At 45.7% G+C, this 17,908-nt stretch overlaps 2 protein-coding genes across 5 annotated transcripts in view; one reads left to right on the top strand and one right to left on the bottom strand.

The window, feature by feature from the left end:
• gnl1 (guanine nucleotide binding protein-like 1) overlaps positions 1-3,577 on the bottom strand; it is a 42,499-nt gene extending 38,922 nt beyond the window's left edge. The window contains exon 1 of the mRNA XM_068009645.1: positions 3,259-3,577. Within this exon, the coding sequence (XP_067865746.1) occupies positions 3,259-3,334 (76 nt within the window). The 5' untranslated portion in view covers positions 3,335-3,577. The remainder of the gene's footprint in view (positions 1-3,258) is intronic.
• A 9,489-nt stretch (positions 3,578-13,066) lies between these two features.
• The window catches only part of atat1 (alpha tubulin acetyltransferase 1), a 62,705-nt gene continuing 57,863 nt past the window's right edge, over positions 13,067-17,908 (top strand). For 3 of the 4 annotated variants that reach the window (XM_068009646.1, XM_068009649.1, XM_068009648.1), the window contains exon 1: positions 13,067-13,573. In XM_068009646.1, coding sequence (XP_067865747.1) covers positions 13,479-13,573 — 95 coding nt within the window. In that variant the 5' untranslated portion in view covers positions 13,067-13,478. The remainder of the gene's footprint in view (positions 13,574-17,908) is intronic. The other variant, XM_068009647.1, reaches the window with a different exon arrangement.

A 17,908-nucleotide genomic window follows, 5' to 3' on the forward strand; every position in this document is an offset into this window, starting at 1 on the left:
GTATATTATGCTCTGTATTCACCATCACTGGGTTATTCACTATCACTAACCCTGTATATTATGGACTGTATTCCCCATCACTGGGTTATTCACTCTCACTGACTGTATATTATGGACTGTATTCACCATCACTGGGTTATTCACTATCACTAACCCTGTATCTTCTGGACTGTATTCCCCATCACTGGGTTATTCACTATCACTAACCCTGTATATTATGGACTGTATTCCCCATCACTGGGTTATTCATGATCACTCACCCTGTATATTATGGACTGTATTCCCCATCACTGGGTTATTCACTATCACTGACTGTATATTATGGACTGTATTCACCATCACTGGGTTATTTACTATCACTGACTGTATATTATGGACTGTATTCCCCATCACTGGGTTATTCACTATCACTAACCCTGTATATTATGGACTGTATTCCCCATCACTGGGTTGTTCACTATCACTGACTGTATATTATGGACTGTATTCCCCATCACTGGGTTATTCACCATCACTAACCCTGTATATTATTGACTGTATTCCCCATCACTGGGTTATTCACTATCACTGACTATATATTATGGACTGTATTCCCCATCACTGGGTTATTCACTATCACTCACCCTGTATATTATGGACTGTATTCCCCATCACTGGGTTATTCACTATCACTGACTGTATATTATGGACTGTATTCCCCATCACTGGGTTATTCACTATCACTGAATGTATATTATGGACTCTATTCACCATCACTGGGTTATTCACTATCACTGACTGTATATTATGGACTGTATTCCCCATCACTGGGTTATTCACTATCACTCACCCTGTATATTATGGACTGTATTCCCCATCACTGTGTTATTCACTATCACTAACCCTGTATATTATGGACTGTATTCCCCATCACTGGGTTATTCACTGTCATTGACTGTATATTATGGACTGTATTCCCCATCACTGGGTTATTCACTATCACTGACTGTATATTATGGACTGTATTCCCCATCACTGGGTTATTCACTATCACTGACTGTATATTATGGACTGTATTCCCCATCACTGGGTTATTCACTATCACTAACCCTGTATATTATGGTCTGTATTCCCCATCACTGGGTTATTCACTATCACTAACCCTGTATATTATGGACTGTATTCCAGATCTCTGGGTTATTCACTATCACTGACTGTATATTATGGACTGTATTCCCCATCACTGGGTTATTCACTATCACTGACTGCATATTATGGACTGTATTCACCATCACTGGGTTATTCACTATCACTTACCCTGTAGATTATGGACTGTATTCCCCATCACTGGGTTATTCACTATCACTGAATGTATATTATGGACTCTATTCACCATCACTGGGTTATTCACTATCACTGACTGTATATTATGGACTGTATTCCCCATCACTGGGTTATTCACTATCACTCACCCTGTATATTATGGACTGTATTCCCCATCACTGTGTTATTCACTATCACTAACCCTGTATATTATGGACTGTATTCCCCATCACTGGGTTATTCACTGTCATTGACTGTATATTATGGACTGTATTCCCCATCACTGGGTTATTCACTATCACTGACTGTATATTATGGACTGTATTCCCCATCATTGGGTTATTCACTATCACTAACCCTGTATATTATGGTCTGTATTCCCCATCACTGGGTTATTCACTATCACTAACCCTGTATATTATGGACTGTATTCCAGATCTCTGGGTTATTCACTATCACTGACTGTATATTATGGACTGTATTCCCCATCATTCGGTTATTCACTATTACTAACCCTGTATATTATGGACTGTATTCCACATCTCTGGGTTATTCACTATCACTAACCCTGTATATTATGGTCTGTATTCACCATCACTGGGTTATTCACTATCACTAACCCTGTATATTATGGGCTGTATTCCCCATCACTGGGTTATTCACTATCACTGACTGTATATTATGCTCTGTCTTCCACATCACTGGGTTATTCACTATCACTGACTGTATATTATGGACTGTATTCCCCATCACTGGGTTATTCACTATCACTGACTGTATATTATGCTCTGTCTTCCACATCACTGGGTTATTCACTATCACTGACTGTATATTATGCTCTGTCTTCCACATCACTGGGTTATTCACTATCACTGACTGTATATTATGGACTGTATTCCCCATCACTGGGTTATTCACTATCACTGACTGTATATTATGCTGTCTTCCACATCACTGGGTTATTCACTATCACTGACTGTATATTATGGACTGTATTCCCCATCACTGGGTTATTCACTATCACTGACTGTATATTATGGACTGTATTCCCCATCACTGGGTTATTCACTATCACTGACTGTATATTATGCTCTGTCTTCCACATCACTGGGTTATTCACTATCACTGACTGTATATTATGGACTGTATTCCCCATCACTGGGTTATTCACTATCACTGACTGTATATTATGCTCTGTCTTCCACATCACTGGGTTATTCACTATCACTGACTGTATATTATGGACTGTATTCACCATCACTGGGTTATTCACTATCACTGACTGTATATTATGCTCTGTATTCACCATCACTGGGTTATTCACTATCACTCACCCTGTATATTATGCTCTGTATTCACCATCACTGGGTTATTCACTATCACTGACTGTATATTATGGACTGTATTCACCATCACTGGGTTATTCACTATCACTGACTGTATATTATGGACTGTATTCACCATCACTGGGTTATTCACTATCACTAACCCTGTATATTATGCTCTGTATTCACCATCACTGGGTTATTCACTATCACTGACTGTATATTATGGACTGTATTCACCATCACTGGGTTATTCACTATCACTAACCCTGTATATTATGCTCTGTATTCACCATCACTGGGTTATTCACTATCACTGACTGTATATTATGGACTGTATTCACCATCACTGGGTTATTCACTATCACTAACCCTGTATATTATGCTCTGTATTCACCATCACTGGGTTATTCACTATCACTGACTGTATATTATGGACTGTATTCCCCATCACTGGGTTCTTCACTATCACTAACCCTGTATATTATGGACTGTATTCACCATCACTGGGTTATTCACTATCACTGACTGTATATTATGGACTGTATTCACCATCACTGGGTTATTCACTATCACTGACTGTATATTATGGACTGTATTCACCATCACTGGGTTTTTCACTGTCACTCACCCTGTCGTTTCCTCTCCCGCCGCTCCTGTAGCTGTTTCTTTTTCTGTTTCACGCTGAAGGGCTTTTTCCGCGGCATGGCGCCGGGCGGAATCCCCCGAGCCCCAGGTCTGGGCCTTGCTGGTGCCGCCCCCTCAGTCCCCACCGGGGGCCTACGGCCCGGCTGAACGCTCGCTGGGCCTTACGGGGCTGCTGCGGCCGCTACGCGCTGCCGGCTGCTGTCTTAATCGGCCTGTCGTGATGCAGCTCCCAGAATCGCAGCGCCTCCACCCACTGAACGATGCTCACCCAGTCCCCCGGCCAGACCGACCGCCCCGCCCCCCTGCGGGCCCGCATGACGTACTGCGACCCCGCCCCCTCACCGCAAGCCCCGCCCCCTTTCGCTGCGTGCTCAGCTCGACGCCGTTCTTGAGACCCCACCCCCTAGCGCCCGACATGACGATTTGGCCCCGCCCTCCCGCTCGGCAGCGCCCCCTTTGTCTTCAAACTGACAATCCAGCCTCACGCTCACCTCGCGGTTGCGGTTGTCCCGCCTCCTCACTGTCTGCCCCGCCCCCTAACCCTTCTAACTGGCAGTTCGCGCCAGCGGTACCCATAGCCCCGCCCCCTTTTCCCCTGTCGCTCGCTGCCCCCACTTGGGCTAACAGGCAGTTCTAGCCCCGCCCTCCACCGCCCCCACACCTCCAGCGTCGCAGCGACTGTCACTCACGGTCCAGTGACACCGCCTCCTTTTGATCCGTCAATCATAACCCTGCCCCCTGCCGCCGACAATCACCAATGGCGGCATGGCAGCAACCACTGAAGAGGTACGGGGTGGGGGGGGGGGGTACTAGAATATACCAATTATAGAGAGTCACAACATGTCACAAAAGCGCACAACCCAGAGAACTACCTGCTAAATTAATCATAAAGAGATTTATGTGGTACCTTCAATCAGCTATTAACTGGCTCGCAGTGAAACCAGCGAATACAACCACCTTTAAATCTGCCCCCCCAGCTCCATTGATAGATGGGTCCAACAAAATTGGAATAAACTGAACTCGACTGTACCATTGAATATTAGGGAGGGAGCAACAGCATCAAGGTCCCAATATACCTGCCGGCAGACAATATCTGACAGCAATACCTGAGGATATGTGCAGTGTTTGATTGATCTGGGTTTGATTGTTCTGTCTGTCACTTCACTGTGTTTGCTTAAGCCTATAGGTGGAGCTTAAGAGTTAAAAGTGAAACTAAAAGATACAGCTGGGATCTTCTGCAGCAAATACACTGGCTGCTCTGCAAAGATATTGTACTGAAATCATCTAAGAACTATTATATTTTATTGTGCTGTAAATAAACCTGTTGGTGATTTAATACAAGTGTGATATCTGCATTACTCTGAGATGAGTCCTTTATACATACTATATCCAGCAACCTTTTTTGGCCTCCTTGTCTCGAGAGACAATGGGTAAGCGCCTGGAGGTGGTCAGTGGTTTGTGAAGCAGCGCCTGGAATAGCTATAAAGGCCAATTCTAGAGTGACAGACTCTTCCACAGGCGCTGCAGATAAAATTGGTTGTCGGGGCTGTGACACAGTTGGCTCCCTCCGTGCGCTTCTGTCTTTTTTCCTGCTAACTGCTAAGTCTCTTCGACTCACCACTCTTTAGCCCCGCCTTTATGGCTGTTCGCCAGCTCTGGCGATCACTGGCAACTGACTCCCACGTCAATGTCACAGGACTTCATGTTGCGTTTGCAGACGTATTTAAAAGCAGAGACATGGACGGCCGGTGGGTCTGATACCAGTGACGAACTCGCTGTGCAATGCGTCCTTGGGGATCCTGCCATCTTCCATGCGGCTCACATGGCCAAGGCATCTCAAGCGCCGCTGGCTCAGTAGGGTGTATATGCTGGGGATGTTGGCCGCCTCGAGGACTTCTGCGTTGGAGATATCGTCCTGCCACCTGATGCCAAGGAGTCTCCGGAGGCAGCGAAGATGAAATGAGTTGAGACGTCGCTCTTGGCTACATACGTTGTCCAGGCCTCGCTGCCATAGAGCAAGGGACTGAGGACACAGGCTTGAAACACTCGGACTTTTGTGTTCCGTGTCAGTACGCCATTTTCCCACACCCTCTTGGCCAGTCTGGACATAGCAGCGGTTGCCTTTCCCATGCGCTTGTTGATTTCTGCATCGAGAGACAGGTTACTGGTGATAGTTGAGCCTAGGTAGGTGAACCCTTGAACCACTTCCAGAGAGTGGTCGCCGATATTGATGGATGGAGCATTTCTGACGTCCTGTCTCATGATGTTCATTTTCTTGAGGCTGATGGTTAGGAGAAATTCGTTGCCGGCAGCCGCAAACCTGTCGATCAGTCGCTGCAGACACTCTTCTGTGTGGGATGTTAATGCAGCATCGTCAGCAAAGAGGAGTTCCCTGATGAGGACTTTCCATACTTTGGTCTTCACTCTTAGATGGGCAAGGTTGAACAACCTGCCATCTGATCTTGTGTGGAGGAAAATTCCTTCTTCTGAAGACTTGAACGCATGTGAGAGCAGCAGGGAGAAGAAGATCCCAAACAGTGTAGGTGCGAGAACACAGCCCTGTTTCACGCCACTCAGGATAGGAAAGGGGTCTGATGAGGCACCGCTATGCTGAATTGTGCCTTTCATATTGTCATGGAATGAGGTGATGATACTTAGTAGCTTTGGTGGACATCCGATCTTTACTAGTAGTCTGAAGAGACCACATCTGCTGACGAGGTCAAAGGCTTTGGTGAGATCTATGAAAGCAACGTAGAGGGGCATCTGTTGTTCGCGGCATTTCTCCTGTAGCTGGCGAAGGGAGAACAGCATGTTAATGGTGGATCTCTCTGCTCGAAAGCTGCATTGTGCCTCAGGGTCTGAGTCTGTTTAAAACGACTTGAGCGAAGACCTTCCCCACTGTGCTGAGCAGGGAGATTCCGCTGTAGCTGCTGCAGTCACCACGGTCACCCTTGTTTTTATTGAGGGTGATGATATTAGCATCGCACATGTCTTGTGGTATTGCTTCCTCATCCCAGCACAGGCAAAGCAGTTCATGGAGTGCTGAGTGTAAACATAACAATATGGTCATACAAGAACAAAAAAACTTTGGCATTGATTATGGTCACAATTAGCTAGCTGCATCTCAGTAAAAATATTAGGAAAGTAGTATAGATGCTGGAAATCTGAAATAAAAACAGAAAGTGCAGGAAATACTCAGCAGTTCTGGCAGCTTCTGTAAAAGAGTTAACATTTCGAGTCGATGACTCTTCATAAAAACTGGAAAAAGTTAGAGATGTAACCAGTTGTATGCAAATGCGGCACAGTGGCGCAGTGGTTAGCACCACAGCCTCACAGCTCCAGCGACCTGGGTTCAGGGTTTGCAAGTTCTCCCTGTGACTGCGTGGGTTTCCGCCGGGTGCTCCGGTTTCCTCTCACAGCCAAAGACATGCAGGTCGATAGGTAAATTGGCCATTGTAGATTGCCCCTAGTGTAGGTAGGTGGTAGGAGAATGATGGGGATGTGGTAGGGAATATGGGATTAATGTAGGATTAGTATAAATGGGTGGTTGATGGTCGGCACAGACTCGCTGGGCCGAAGGGCCTGTTTCAGTGCTGTGTCTCTCTATGACAAAGGCAGGGAAAGGGGGAAGGGAGAACAAAAGGGACGGTCTGTGATATACAGCATCTTTCACAATGTCAGGATGTCTCAAAGTGCTTTACCGCCTCTGAAGTGCGGTCACTGTTATAATGGAGGAAACGCAGCAGCCAATTTGAGCACAGCAAGGTCCCACAGACAGCAATGTGATAATAACCAGATAATTTGAGGGATAAATAGTGGCATGGGATCTTTTATGTCCTCTGAAAGACAGCTTCTCTGACTGTGTAGCACTCCATCTTGAGTGTCAGCCTTGATTTTGTGCTCAAGTCCTGGAGTAGGACTTGAACCCACAACCTTCAGACTTGGAGTGCTCGTTACTCACTGAGCCAGCAGAGATTAAATGGCAAAAGGGATGATGGTACAAGACAAAAGGAGATGGTAATGGGACAAGTAAAGAAATAAAAGATGGGTCTAAGGGAGGTGTAAATGGGAATAGAAGAATCATCACCAACAGCTGCCATCCAGAAAAAAATGGCAACAGAGGTAGGCCCTTTACAGCCTTCCGGACAAAACATTGAATTTAATAATTTCAGATCATAACCATATAACCAAAAAAGATAATATCGTTGCATGTCAAGAAGTATAAAATATAAAAGTTGAGTTGTAATGGTGAATCTATTCAAAACCTTGGAAAGACCACAGTTGGAGTCCTGTGTACAGCTTTGGACTACTCACTATTGGAAGAACGATGAGATTGTGCAGTGCAGGTTCGCAAGGATGCTGCCAAAGTTAAGTGGGAAGATAGGCGAAAAAGCTCCAGCATCCTCACCAAAGCCAATTCCTGCAGCATTGCGACGATGATCATGTGAAATCAGCTCCGCTGGTCTGGACACTGCATCCGCATGCCAAATAATCGGCTTCCGAAACAGATCCACTTTTCACAACTTAAGGATGGCATCCGATCTCAAAGAGGACAGAAAAAGCGTTTCAAGGACACTTGAAGGCCTCATTGAAAAGGGGACAAATTGACATCGGTATGTGGGAGGAACTTGCCACTAACTGTACCAAGTGATAGTGCCTCATCCAACAAGCTACAACACAGTCGGAAACTGACTGCATAAACTCTGCTGCAGAGAAGCTTCGAAAGTGGAAGGAGAAGGAGCAGGAAGCTGGCTCGAGAACCCCCTCCCTCCCTCAGGGCAACACTTGTCCTCTCCATGCAAAGACCTGTGGTTCCAGGATTGGCCTGTTGAACCACCTGAGGACACACAAATCAGGAACCCGGGCAGACTTCATCCTCTTTTCGAGGGACTGATTATGACGACGACAAACCAGATTAACTGTAAGACATTTAGGACAGACTCCAGGCAGAACAGTTTTTACATAGAGTAGTGAAACTTTGAAATGTACCAGCAGAGCTCGTGATTGAAGTCAAGATCTTGTCAACGTTTGAGAATAGGTTCAATCAATGTCTGAATGGAAGTGGAACAAGGGATTTTTGGGAACAGGATGGGTGCATGGCATTGGACTCATCAAGATCAATATGGACTAGCTGGGCTGAATGGCCTGTTTCTCTGTTGTATTTTCCAATGTGATGACTTTGTGAGGGTGTAGTTATAGCCCTGGTTAGAGCTGCATAATTTATAATCATTTTAATTTGTTAATTTTGTTTTCCACCACATAACTAGAAAAAATAATCTCCATGATGCCTTTGTACATGTGAGTGGTGGGTGGAGTAGGGTGGTGGGGGGGGGGGGGGGGGTGGGAGCAATGCGCTCCAACAACAACAACTTGCATTTGTATAGCACCTTTGATGTAATACACCTACACTGTTTGGGATCTTCATCTCCCTGCTGCTCTCACATGCGTTCAAGACTTTAGAAGAAAGAATTTTCCTCCACACAAGATCAGATGACAGGTTGTTCAACCTTGCCCGTCTTAGAGCGAAGACCAAAGTACGGAAAGTCCTCATCAGGGAACTCCTCTTTGCTGACGATGCTGCATTAACATCCCACACAGAAGAGTGCCTGCAGAGACTCATCGACAGGATTGTGGCTGCCTGCAACGAATTTGGCCTAACCATCAGCCTCAAGAAAACAAACATCATGGGACAGGACGACAGAAATGCTCCATCCATCAATATCGGCGATCACGTTCTGGAAGTGGTTCAAAAGTTCACCTACCTAGGCTCAACTATCACCAGTAACCTGTCTCTAGATGCAGAAATCAACAAGCGCATAGGAAAGGCGTCCGTTGCTATATCCAGACTGGCCAAGAGGGTGTGGGAAAATGGCGCATTGACACGGAACACAAAAGTCCGAGTGATTCAAGCCTGTGTCCTCAGTACCTTGCTCTAAGGCAGCGAGGCTGGACAACATATGTCAGCCAAGAGCGACGTCTCAATTCATTCCATCTTCGCTGCCTCCGGAGAATCCTTGGCTTCAGGTGGCAGGACCGTATCTCCAACGCAGAAGTCCTCGAGGCGGCCAACATCCCCAGCATATACACCCTACTGAGCCAGCGGCGCTTGAGATGCCTTGGCCATGTGAGCCGCATGGAAGATGGCAGGATCCCCAAGGACGCATTGTACAGCAAGCTCGTCACTGGTATCAGACCCACCGGCCGTCCATGTCTCCGCTTTAAAGACGTCTGCAAACGCGACATGAAGTCCTGTGACATTGACCACAAGTCGTGGGAGTCAGTTGCCAGTGATCGCCAGAGCTGGCAGACAGCCATGAAGACGGGGCTAAAGCGTGGCGAGTCGAAGAGACTTAGCAGTTGGCAGGAAAAAAGACAGAAGTGCACGGAGAGAGCCAACTGTGTAACAGCCCTGACAACCAATTTTGTCTGCAGCGCCTGTGGAAGAGTCTGTCACTCTAGAATTGGCCTTGATAGCCACTCCAGGCGTTTCTTCACAAACCACTGACCACCTCCAGGCACTTATCCATTGTCTCTCGAGACAAGGAGGCCAAAGAAGAAGAAGAATGTAATAAAGTGTCCCAAGGCACTTCACAAGAATGTCATCAAACAAAATTTGACACCGAGCCACATGAGATATTTGGACAAGTGACCAAAGGTTTGGTCAAAAATTGAGCACCTGAACGAAGAAGGGAGAGTAGCGAGGTTAAGCAGTTTAGGGAGGGAATATCACAGCTTGGGACCCAGGCAGCAAAAGGCCTGTCCACCAATGGTGGACCCATAAAAACCAGGGATGCGCAAGAGGCCAGAATTGGAGGAATGCAGAGACCCCAAGGTTGTAGGGCTGGAGGAGGTTACAGAGACAGGGATGAGCAAGACCATGGAGGGATCTGAAAACAAGGAAGAGACTTTTAGAATGGAGGCACTTTTGATTCAAGAACCAATCTAAGCCAGCAAAAAGGATATGGAGTCAGAAACTCACCTTGGGGTTAAATAGAACATTAAAGTTGTGAACAGCCTGGGACAGTGGCCACAGAGAGGGACAGAAATGGTGGCGTTTGTGTTGGGGCCGAGGTCAATGACTTGGTGTTTTTCCAATGTTCAGTTGGAGGAAATTGAAGTAATCCAAAACTTTATGGCAGATAAGCAACACGTAGGCTGCAGAGGAGTCAAAGTAGATGGTGGGGTTGAGTGTCATCAGTGTACATGTGAAACCTGAACCCATGTCTGCAAATGATGTCACAAGGGACAGCATGTAGATAAGGAACAAGTGGGAACCAAGAACAGATCCTTAGCTGACTCTGGAGGTAACTGAGTGGGGGCAGGGAGAGTCGGGAATAATTGCAGGAAATACTCAAATTCACATTAGATCATTTAGCATCTGAAAGAAAACATAGGCAGCTTCGAATTTGGGTCAGCAAATCTCCCAGATTGCCATTCAATTTCCAGGAATTAAAGTTTGATTTCCCGGACACCGAAGTGAGTAACTGGGAGAAAAATCATAGATGCGTGAGAAAAATTGTGATTAAAAAAAATCGTTTGGGCACTTTTATTTACCAATTCTAAGAATATTAGAGCTGGGGAAAATGGCTCTTTGACATTCAAGATTCATCCAGTCGGGAAATAAGGAGTCAATTCACTTTCCAAAGAGTCTGGGAAGGCAGTGCGCCAAAAGGATGGCTGTGCCATGTGACCATGTGGTGGGAGTGGTGAATATCTGGCAACCTAGTGGGATCCTTTATTAGAAACATACCCCACCCAAACACATTAACATACCCTTCTTCTTTTTAGAAATAAAAACAGAAAATACTGATTAACACTCAAAAAGTCAGGTGGCATCTGTGGCGAGAGAAACAGAGCTAACGTTTCAAGTCATTGACCTTACATCCGAAGGTCATACAGGGGTCAAAGCAGGGAGTGGAGAGTTCGAGTTGGGTATCATCAGAGTACATGCGAAGCTGGACCCATGTCCACAGATGATGAAAAATCACCGACCTTTTTTGTCTTTATTTCAGATTTCCATCTTCTGCAGTATTTTGCCTTTTTAAAATTTTAGATGCTAATCAGCAGTGCATATGGGCTGTACATTAAAACATGTTTTAAAGTTGAAAGAAATTTTATTTTAAACTAGAGAATTTAAAAAAAATAATGTAATGGGTGATGGGGTCTACAAAATAGAGTCATAGGTCATTAAAGGCACAGCAGGAGGCCACTCAGCCCATCGATTCCACGCTGGCTCTCCACGGAGCTATCCAATCAGTCCCACTCCATCTCCGTAGCCCTGCAAGTTTATTTCCTGCAAGTGCCCATCAAATTTCCTTTTGACATCATTGATTGCTTCCACTTTCACCATCCTCATGTGCAGTCAGTTCCAGGTCATTGCCACCTGCTGTGTAAATAAGTTCGTCCTCACACGCCCCCTGCATCTCTTGCCCAAAACCTTCAATCTGTGTCCCCCTGGTCCTTGTACTATCAGCTAATGGGAACAGCTATTCCTTATCTACCTTATCTATCTGCCTGTCATAATCTTGTACCAGGTTGGCATTCCTTCCAGCTACAAAAGATGATGGACCCGCAGCAAACAATCCATTTAGGTGGGGTGTCTTTTCTTGGTGCACCTTTGCTGATGGCTGTGAAGGCCAATCCTTGAGAGGCAGGTTCTGCCACAAGTGCTACACTTAAAGCTGCCAAGTGACACTGTGAGTTGTTGTTTTTGACGTTGGTGCCTGTTTCCAAGCTGTTGTAGCCACATGTTTGCATTGTCGTGCACTCCAGTCCACAGTAAGTGTAGCCATTTCCTTCTTTGGCCGGCTAGTGACACCCAGATGCGATAGTCAACATTTAGGGCCTTCATGTCACACTTGCAAGCATTCTTGAAGTGAAGCTTTGGGCGCCCACTGGTCGTCTGGCCCTGGTTACCTCACCACACAGAAGGTCCTTGGGTACGCAACCGTTTTCCATCCTGCGGATGCGTCCGATCCACTGAAGCCGCCTCTATTTGATTACTGCCAACAAGCTTGGGAGCTCTGCTATTGACAGGACGGCCGCATTTGTGATGTTGTCCTGCCTGGATATACCCATAATGCACCGCAGACAACAAAGATGGAAATTATTGAGCTTCTTTTCCTGGTAGCTGTAAATCTCCCATCTTTCACAGCCATACATCAAGGTGCTGAGAATACAGGACATATAAGCCATCAGCTTGTTCCTAAGGGTCAGCTTGGTGTTATCCCATGTGCGTTTCGCAAATCAGTCAAAGATGGTAGCTGCTTTCTCTAAGTATAGACAGGTTGCCTGTCACTGTGGATCCAAGGTAGCAGAATTTAACCACTTCCAGTGGTGGGTTATTTAGTGTGATCAGGGGCAGAGATGCAGCGCTTATAGTCAAGGAGAACAAGTTACAGGAATGTCATAATCTTGAACACCTCCATCAAATCTCCCCTCCTCTGCCGCAGGGAGAACAACCCCAGCTTTTGCAACCCAACCTCGCAACTAAAATCCCCCGTCCCTGGAACCATTCTGGTAAATCTCCTCTGCACCCTCACATCCTCGCTCAAGTGCGGTGACCAGAAGGACGAAGGGGTTCCTCGGGCTCCAATGTGCTGCAAATGTTCCATTCCAGTCAATGAGCCTCACTCTGCACCGCCTGACTCTTGGACTGCGGCGCTCCCATTGTCCAGATTCGCCTCACCCAAGATGGCGGGCTGGCGGCGACGCGACGTGACGTGACGTCTCCCGCCCTTCTTTGGCGGAAGTGTGCGCTGGTCTCCTGGGCGACTTGCTGCTTGAGCGAGTCGGGGCTGGCTGCAGTTTGAATTAATGCCTCGTGGGGGGAAAGGGAAGGAGTGATGTGGCTCCCGGGTTGTGAAATAGAAAATGTTATTTGCAAATAACATTAGTTTTTAGTCTTTTTTTAAAAAAAAATTTTTTTTTTTTAAAATATCTGCACAGTTAATGCAGCACTTATTTGGGGCGGTGGTGCTGGTTAGGAACCACCCTGGGCTGTGGAGAAGAAAGGCCAGGTCTCCTCACTCCCCCATTCATCTAAATTTATGTTTTATATTTAAAAAAAAAACAGTTTTAATACCTTTTTTAATTTTAACTGCATTTTTAGGCAATCAAAAATTTTTGAACTTTATTTAATTTTTATATTTTTTAAATTTTTTAGTCTTGTCGCTGATTTTCAATCTCCTGAGATTTCCCACCATGGAGTTCCCTTTTGATATTAACCCCCTTTTCCCCGAAAGGGTCACAGTCCTGGACCATCATCTCCAGCCTGGCCGAAGGACTAATTCCAGCAAGTAAGTGGTGCTTTTTACACGTAATTTAGTTGTGGTTTATATATATATATGTGTATCTTTTTCTGTCTCTCAATCTCCCTCTCTCTCTAAATATATATAACAGAGAGAGAGACACCCACCCACGCAGATAAATAAATAATTCTTATATATCCCTCACCCATGTTGTATCCCCCACACATTAAATGTGGGGTGGAGGTATTTTCCTTCCTGCATTAACCTGGTAGCATGTTGTTGCTTTGTTCTCTTTTTATCGCTCCCATTTTTAAAACCATCCACAAAATCTTTCCAGCCGTGTTTTTGGTGATCTTTCATTATTACTTGGTTGTATCCTATGTGACAGCACTGAGGGAAGTTTATGATGTATATGTTTATTAGTGGTATGAATATTGGAAATGGGGAAATGGCTGTTTGACTGATATTCAATGTTATTGACTACATAAGTGCAATTTAATGTTTTCCCTTTGGGAGGTAACAATTGAATAGGCTTCTCAATCTGGAGTAGGAAAGGAGGGGGAGAAGTGATAAAACCTGGGCCAAAAATCATGAGTGCGCAAAACTCGATTCAAGGCAAATTAAAAATTTTGAAGAATGTTAAAAGTGGGGAAAATCACTGAGGAAGCTGGAAAGTTAAGCAGCAAATCACAGCAGATATTGGGTCTTCCTTTTTAATTGAAGAAAATAGTTATGTCTGGCCAGGACTGGTTCACTTGTTGGAACCCAGGAGAGTAAGTGATGGGTAAATGCATTGCCCTGTATTGTACTGAGCCGTGCAGAGCAGGAAGGACTGAAGCTTGATCTCTTATCTTTGTAAAGTTTGTGGATCTTAGAGAGGTGATTGGAGTGCTGTAGTTGGCCTCTCATGCTAGGGATGGGGGGGAAATGTAGTCCAGTTTTGTTGATGTATAATTATCCAGTATATCCTCCATTGGAAAGAATGCTTATGTTCTGAATTCGCTTGGCTGTGATGTTATCCGTTCTCAAACGTCCTGGTGATGTCTAGGCTCATGATAGAATGGTACAGCACAGAAGGAAGCCATTCGGCCCACTGTGTCTCTGGAGGTGTTTTGAAAGAACCATCTGACTGGTCCTGCTGTTTTCCAATAGCTCTGCAAGTTAACAGTGATGTAGGATCTCCAGATTGTCTCTGCCAGACTCTGAGATCAGAATTGGAGAGATTGTCCAATCCTTGTCCACTAACATAGTGCATCAATGTTAATCTCACAAGGTAATGGGGAAGCTGGATCTATTGTATAATGTGGGGGGGGCTCCGCATGCACTATAGTCTCTCTGCCTCAATGTATCTCCTTCATACTTTTCTATGTCTGTCTTGTCTCTCTCTCTCTCTCTCTCTCTCTCTCTCTCTCTCTCTCTCTCCTCCTACCCTCTGCAAATCTTATGTTTAAAATATTACAATTGAGAATTCTGTGTATTGCTCTCCAGTTAGTCCTGCTCTTGCCCTGCAATTTTTTCCCAGTCAACTATTTATCCAATTCCTTTTTGAAGGTTACCACATTACAGACGGTGCAATCCTGATCACAACAGCTCGCTGTGTAAATTCTTTCTCCCCCCTCATGTTCCTTTTGGTTCTTCTGTCAGTTACTTTAAATCTGTGTCCTCTGGCTACTGACTCTTCCGCCAGTGAAAACGGTTTCTCCTGATTTACTCCACAACCCTTCATGCACAAATGCCAGTCACTTAGGTGACAGACTGCATTGCTGTTGACATCCGCAGAGCCAAGACTGAGCCTCACTTGCTGTCTCTACCTGGAGGGGGAAGGTTGGAAGATCAAAGATGTAGGTAGACTATAGTTTTCCTAATGATGAAGGGATGTGGTTGGATTATGGAAGATAAAAGGTGCACCAATCTCATTTAAAACCTTTATTAATATTTTTATTCATTCATGGGATATGAGCAGTGCTGGTAGAGCCAGCAATTATTGTCCATCCCCAGTTGCCTTTGAGAAGGTGGTGGTGAACTGCCTTCTTGAACCTCTGCAGTTCATATGCTGTAGGTATACTCAGAGTGCAGTTGGGATGGGAGGTCCAGGATTTTGACCTAGTGACAGTGAAGGAACGGCAATATAGTGCCAAGTCAGGATGGTGTGTGACTTGGAGGGGAACTTGCCATGATTCTGCTACCCTTGTCCTTCTAGGTGGTAGAGGTCACAGGCTTGAACGGTGCTGTCAAAGAGCTTTGGCGAATTGCTGCAGTGCATCTTGTAGATAGTACACACTGCTGCCGCTGTGTGCCGGTGGTCGAGGGAGTGAATGTTTAAGGTGGTGCATAGGATGCTGATCAAATGGACTGCTTTGTCAAGTGTCTTGAGTGTTGTTTGAGCTGCACTCGTCCAGGCAAGTGGAGAGTATTCCATCACACTCCTGACTTGTGTCTTGGACAGGCTTTGGGGAGTCAGGAGCTGAGTTACCTGCCAAAGAATTCCCAGCCTCTGACCTGCTTTAGTAGCCACAGTTTTTTTATGGCTGATCCAGTTAAGTTTCTGCTCAATTGTGACCTCCAGGATGCTGAATGTCAAGGGCAGGCGGTTAGATTCTGTCTTGTTGGAGATAGTCATTGCCCGGTACTTGTGTTGTCATTATGAATAGAACATGGTCTGTCCAGTATTAGTGTGCTCAGAGTTAGGGTGTGCATGTTCCCCTTTCTTGAAAGAGAAGTTGAGCAGCCCAGTTGATATGTTGGACTTTGTCCAGTGAATAAGGAAACCAGTGAACTTGTGTATGTCAGAGCCCTTGAAATCTCAACAGTGTTTAAGCTTCTGGCCTTTCCTCCTCCCTCTCTGGGATGGTATCTGGCTCTTGATGGTCCCCTCAGGCAGATCAGCTCAGATTCAAAACACTTATTGCTCTGACTTGTAGGGTTATGTAGAGCCAAGTGGGAATTATTCTGGGACCCCTGAGACTGGTTTATCTCTCCAGGTCCCACTAGTGAGCCAGGCTATCTTGAAACACTGCAGATCCACCCACCTCGGGCGTCGATATTGCCACAGAGATTCAGCTTGCTTCCTCTTGGCAGCTCGAGTCATGTCAACACCACCCCCACCCCCGTTTCCTCTCCTTACCAAGGAGGATAACCATTGTTTATGTAGGACTCTCACAACAAAGGGATACATTTGTCACCATCATTCCTTATGAATGGGGATGGATTGGAAGTGAGGAGTCAGAAACTGGAAGGCAGTGTTCTAGCTCATTATATCACGCAGCCCTACAGCATCGTTCCCATCAGTATGTGGAAGCCTCTTTAGCTTGCTGTTATGTGGGGCCTAGATAGAGTGGATAGGAAGGACCTAATTCCATTAGCAGGGAGGCCACTAACCAGGGAGCACAGATTTTAATGTAAATTGATGGGAGAATTAGAGGGGAGTTGAGTAATGTTTTCATCCAGAGGATGGTGGGGGTCTGGAGCTCACTGCCTGAAAGCGTTTCAAAAACACTTGGACAGGCACTTGATGTGCTGTAACCTACAGGGCTATGGAACAAAGGCTGGAAGTTGGATTAGACTGGATTACTCTTTTTTTTTTGGCCAACACAAACATGATGGGCCGAATGGCCCCCTTCTGTGCTGTAAATCTTTCTACATTTCCACGTTGCACAGTAACCTCTTGTCGAGAGTCAGGATCCAAACCAATATCTTGATGGTTGCCCAAGAACTGGTCTCTGCCTTGAAAGTAATGAAGCTGTTTTTTTTTGTGTGTCTAATCCTAGCTTGGTAGCAGTCCCTTTATCTCAGTCATAAAAGCATTCATAAATCCAGCTGCTATCCAAATTGAGGTCCTCAGCCTAACTGATTGCAAATGAAGGGTTTATTCAGTTATCTCCAAAGCTACGGAAAGCTCCATGAATTCAACCAAGAGCGCGCTGTGTGATTTGACCTTTCATGTACATGACTGGCATTCCTTTTGGATTGAAGTGGCAATTAGTTCAATCCAACGTGCCCCATCAGGAGAGGTGTTGAACTCTGCTGCCCGTATCCAATCCTGCATTGAGTTCTGCTCACCCAGTGTTCCTGTTTGTACTGACCCGTATTGGCTTGTTGTCCACAGAAGACGTGTGCTCCTGCTGTGCACAAACTTGATGCTTTGCATCAACGGGCAACAGAACTGGCCGCTTGCTCTCGGCAGTAGCTTTGTGGCGTAAAATTTCTTGGTGTAGCCCTCCCCATCAGGAGCAGAGTGAGCTCGGCGCAGGTGTCCTTGGATCAGTTGTTGATCTGCACAAATGCAGCCCTGTTGCAGGCCCAGATGTCTCTTGTCACCTTTCGCCTCCCCCTGATCTCCAGGCAGCAAGGCCAGTGAGCTCACAATTGTGCACTGGAATGGTG

The sequence above is a fragment of the Heterodontus francisci genome, chromosome 29 (genome assembly GCF_036365525.1).
Source record: "Heterodontus francisci isolate sHetFra1 chromosome 29, sHetFra1.hap1, whole genome shotgun sequence".
NCBI lineage: Eukaryota > Metazoa > Chordata > Chondrichthyes > Heterodontiformes > Heterodontidae > Heterodontus > Heterodontus francisci.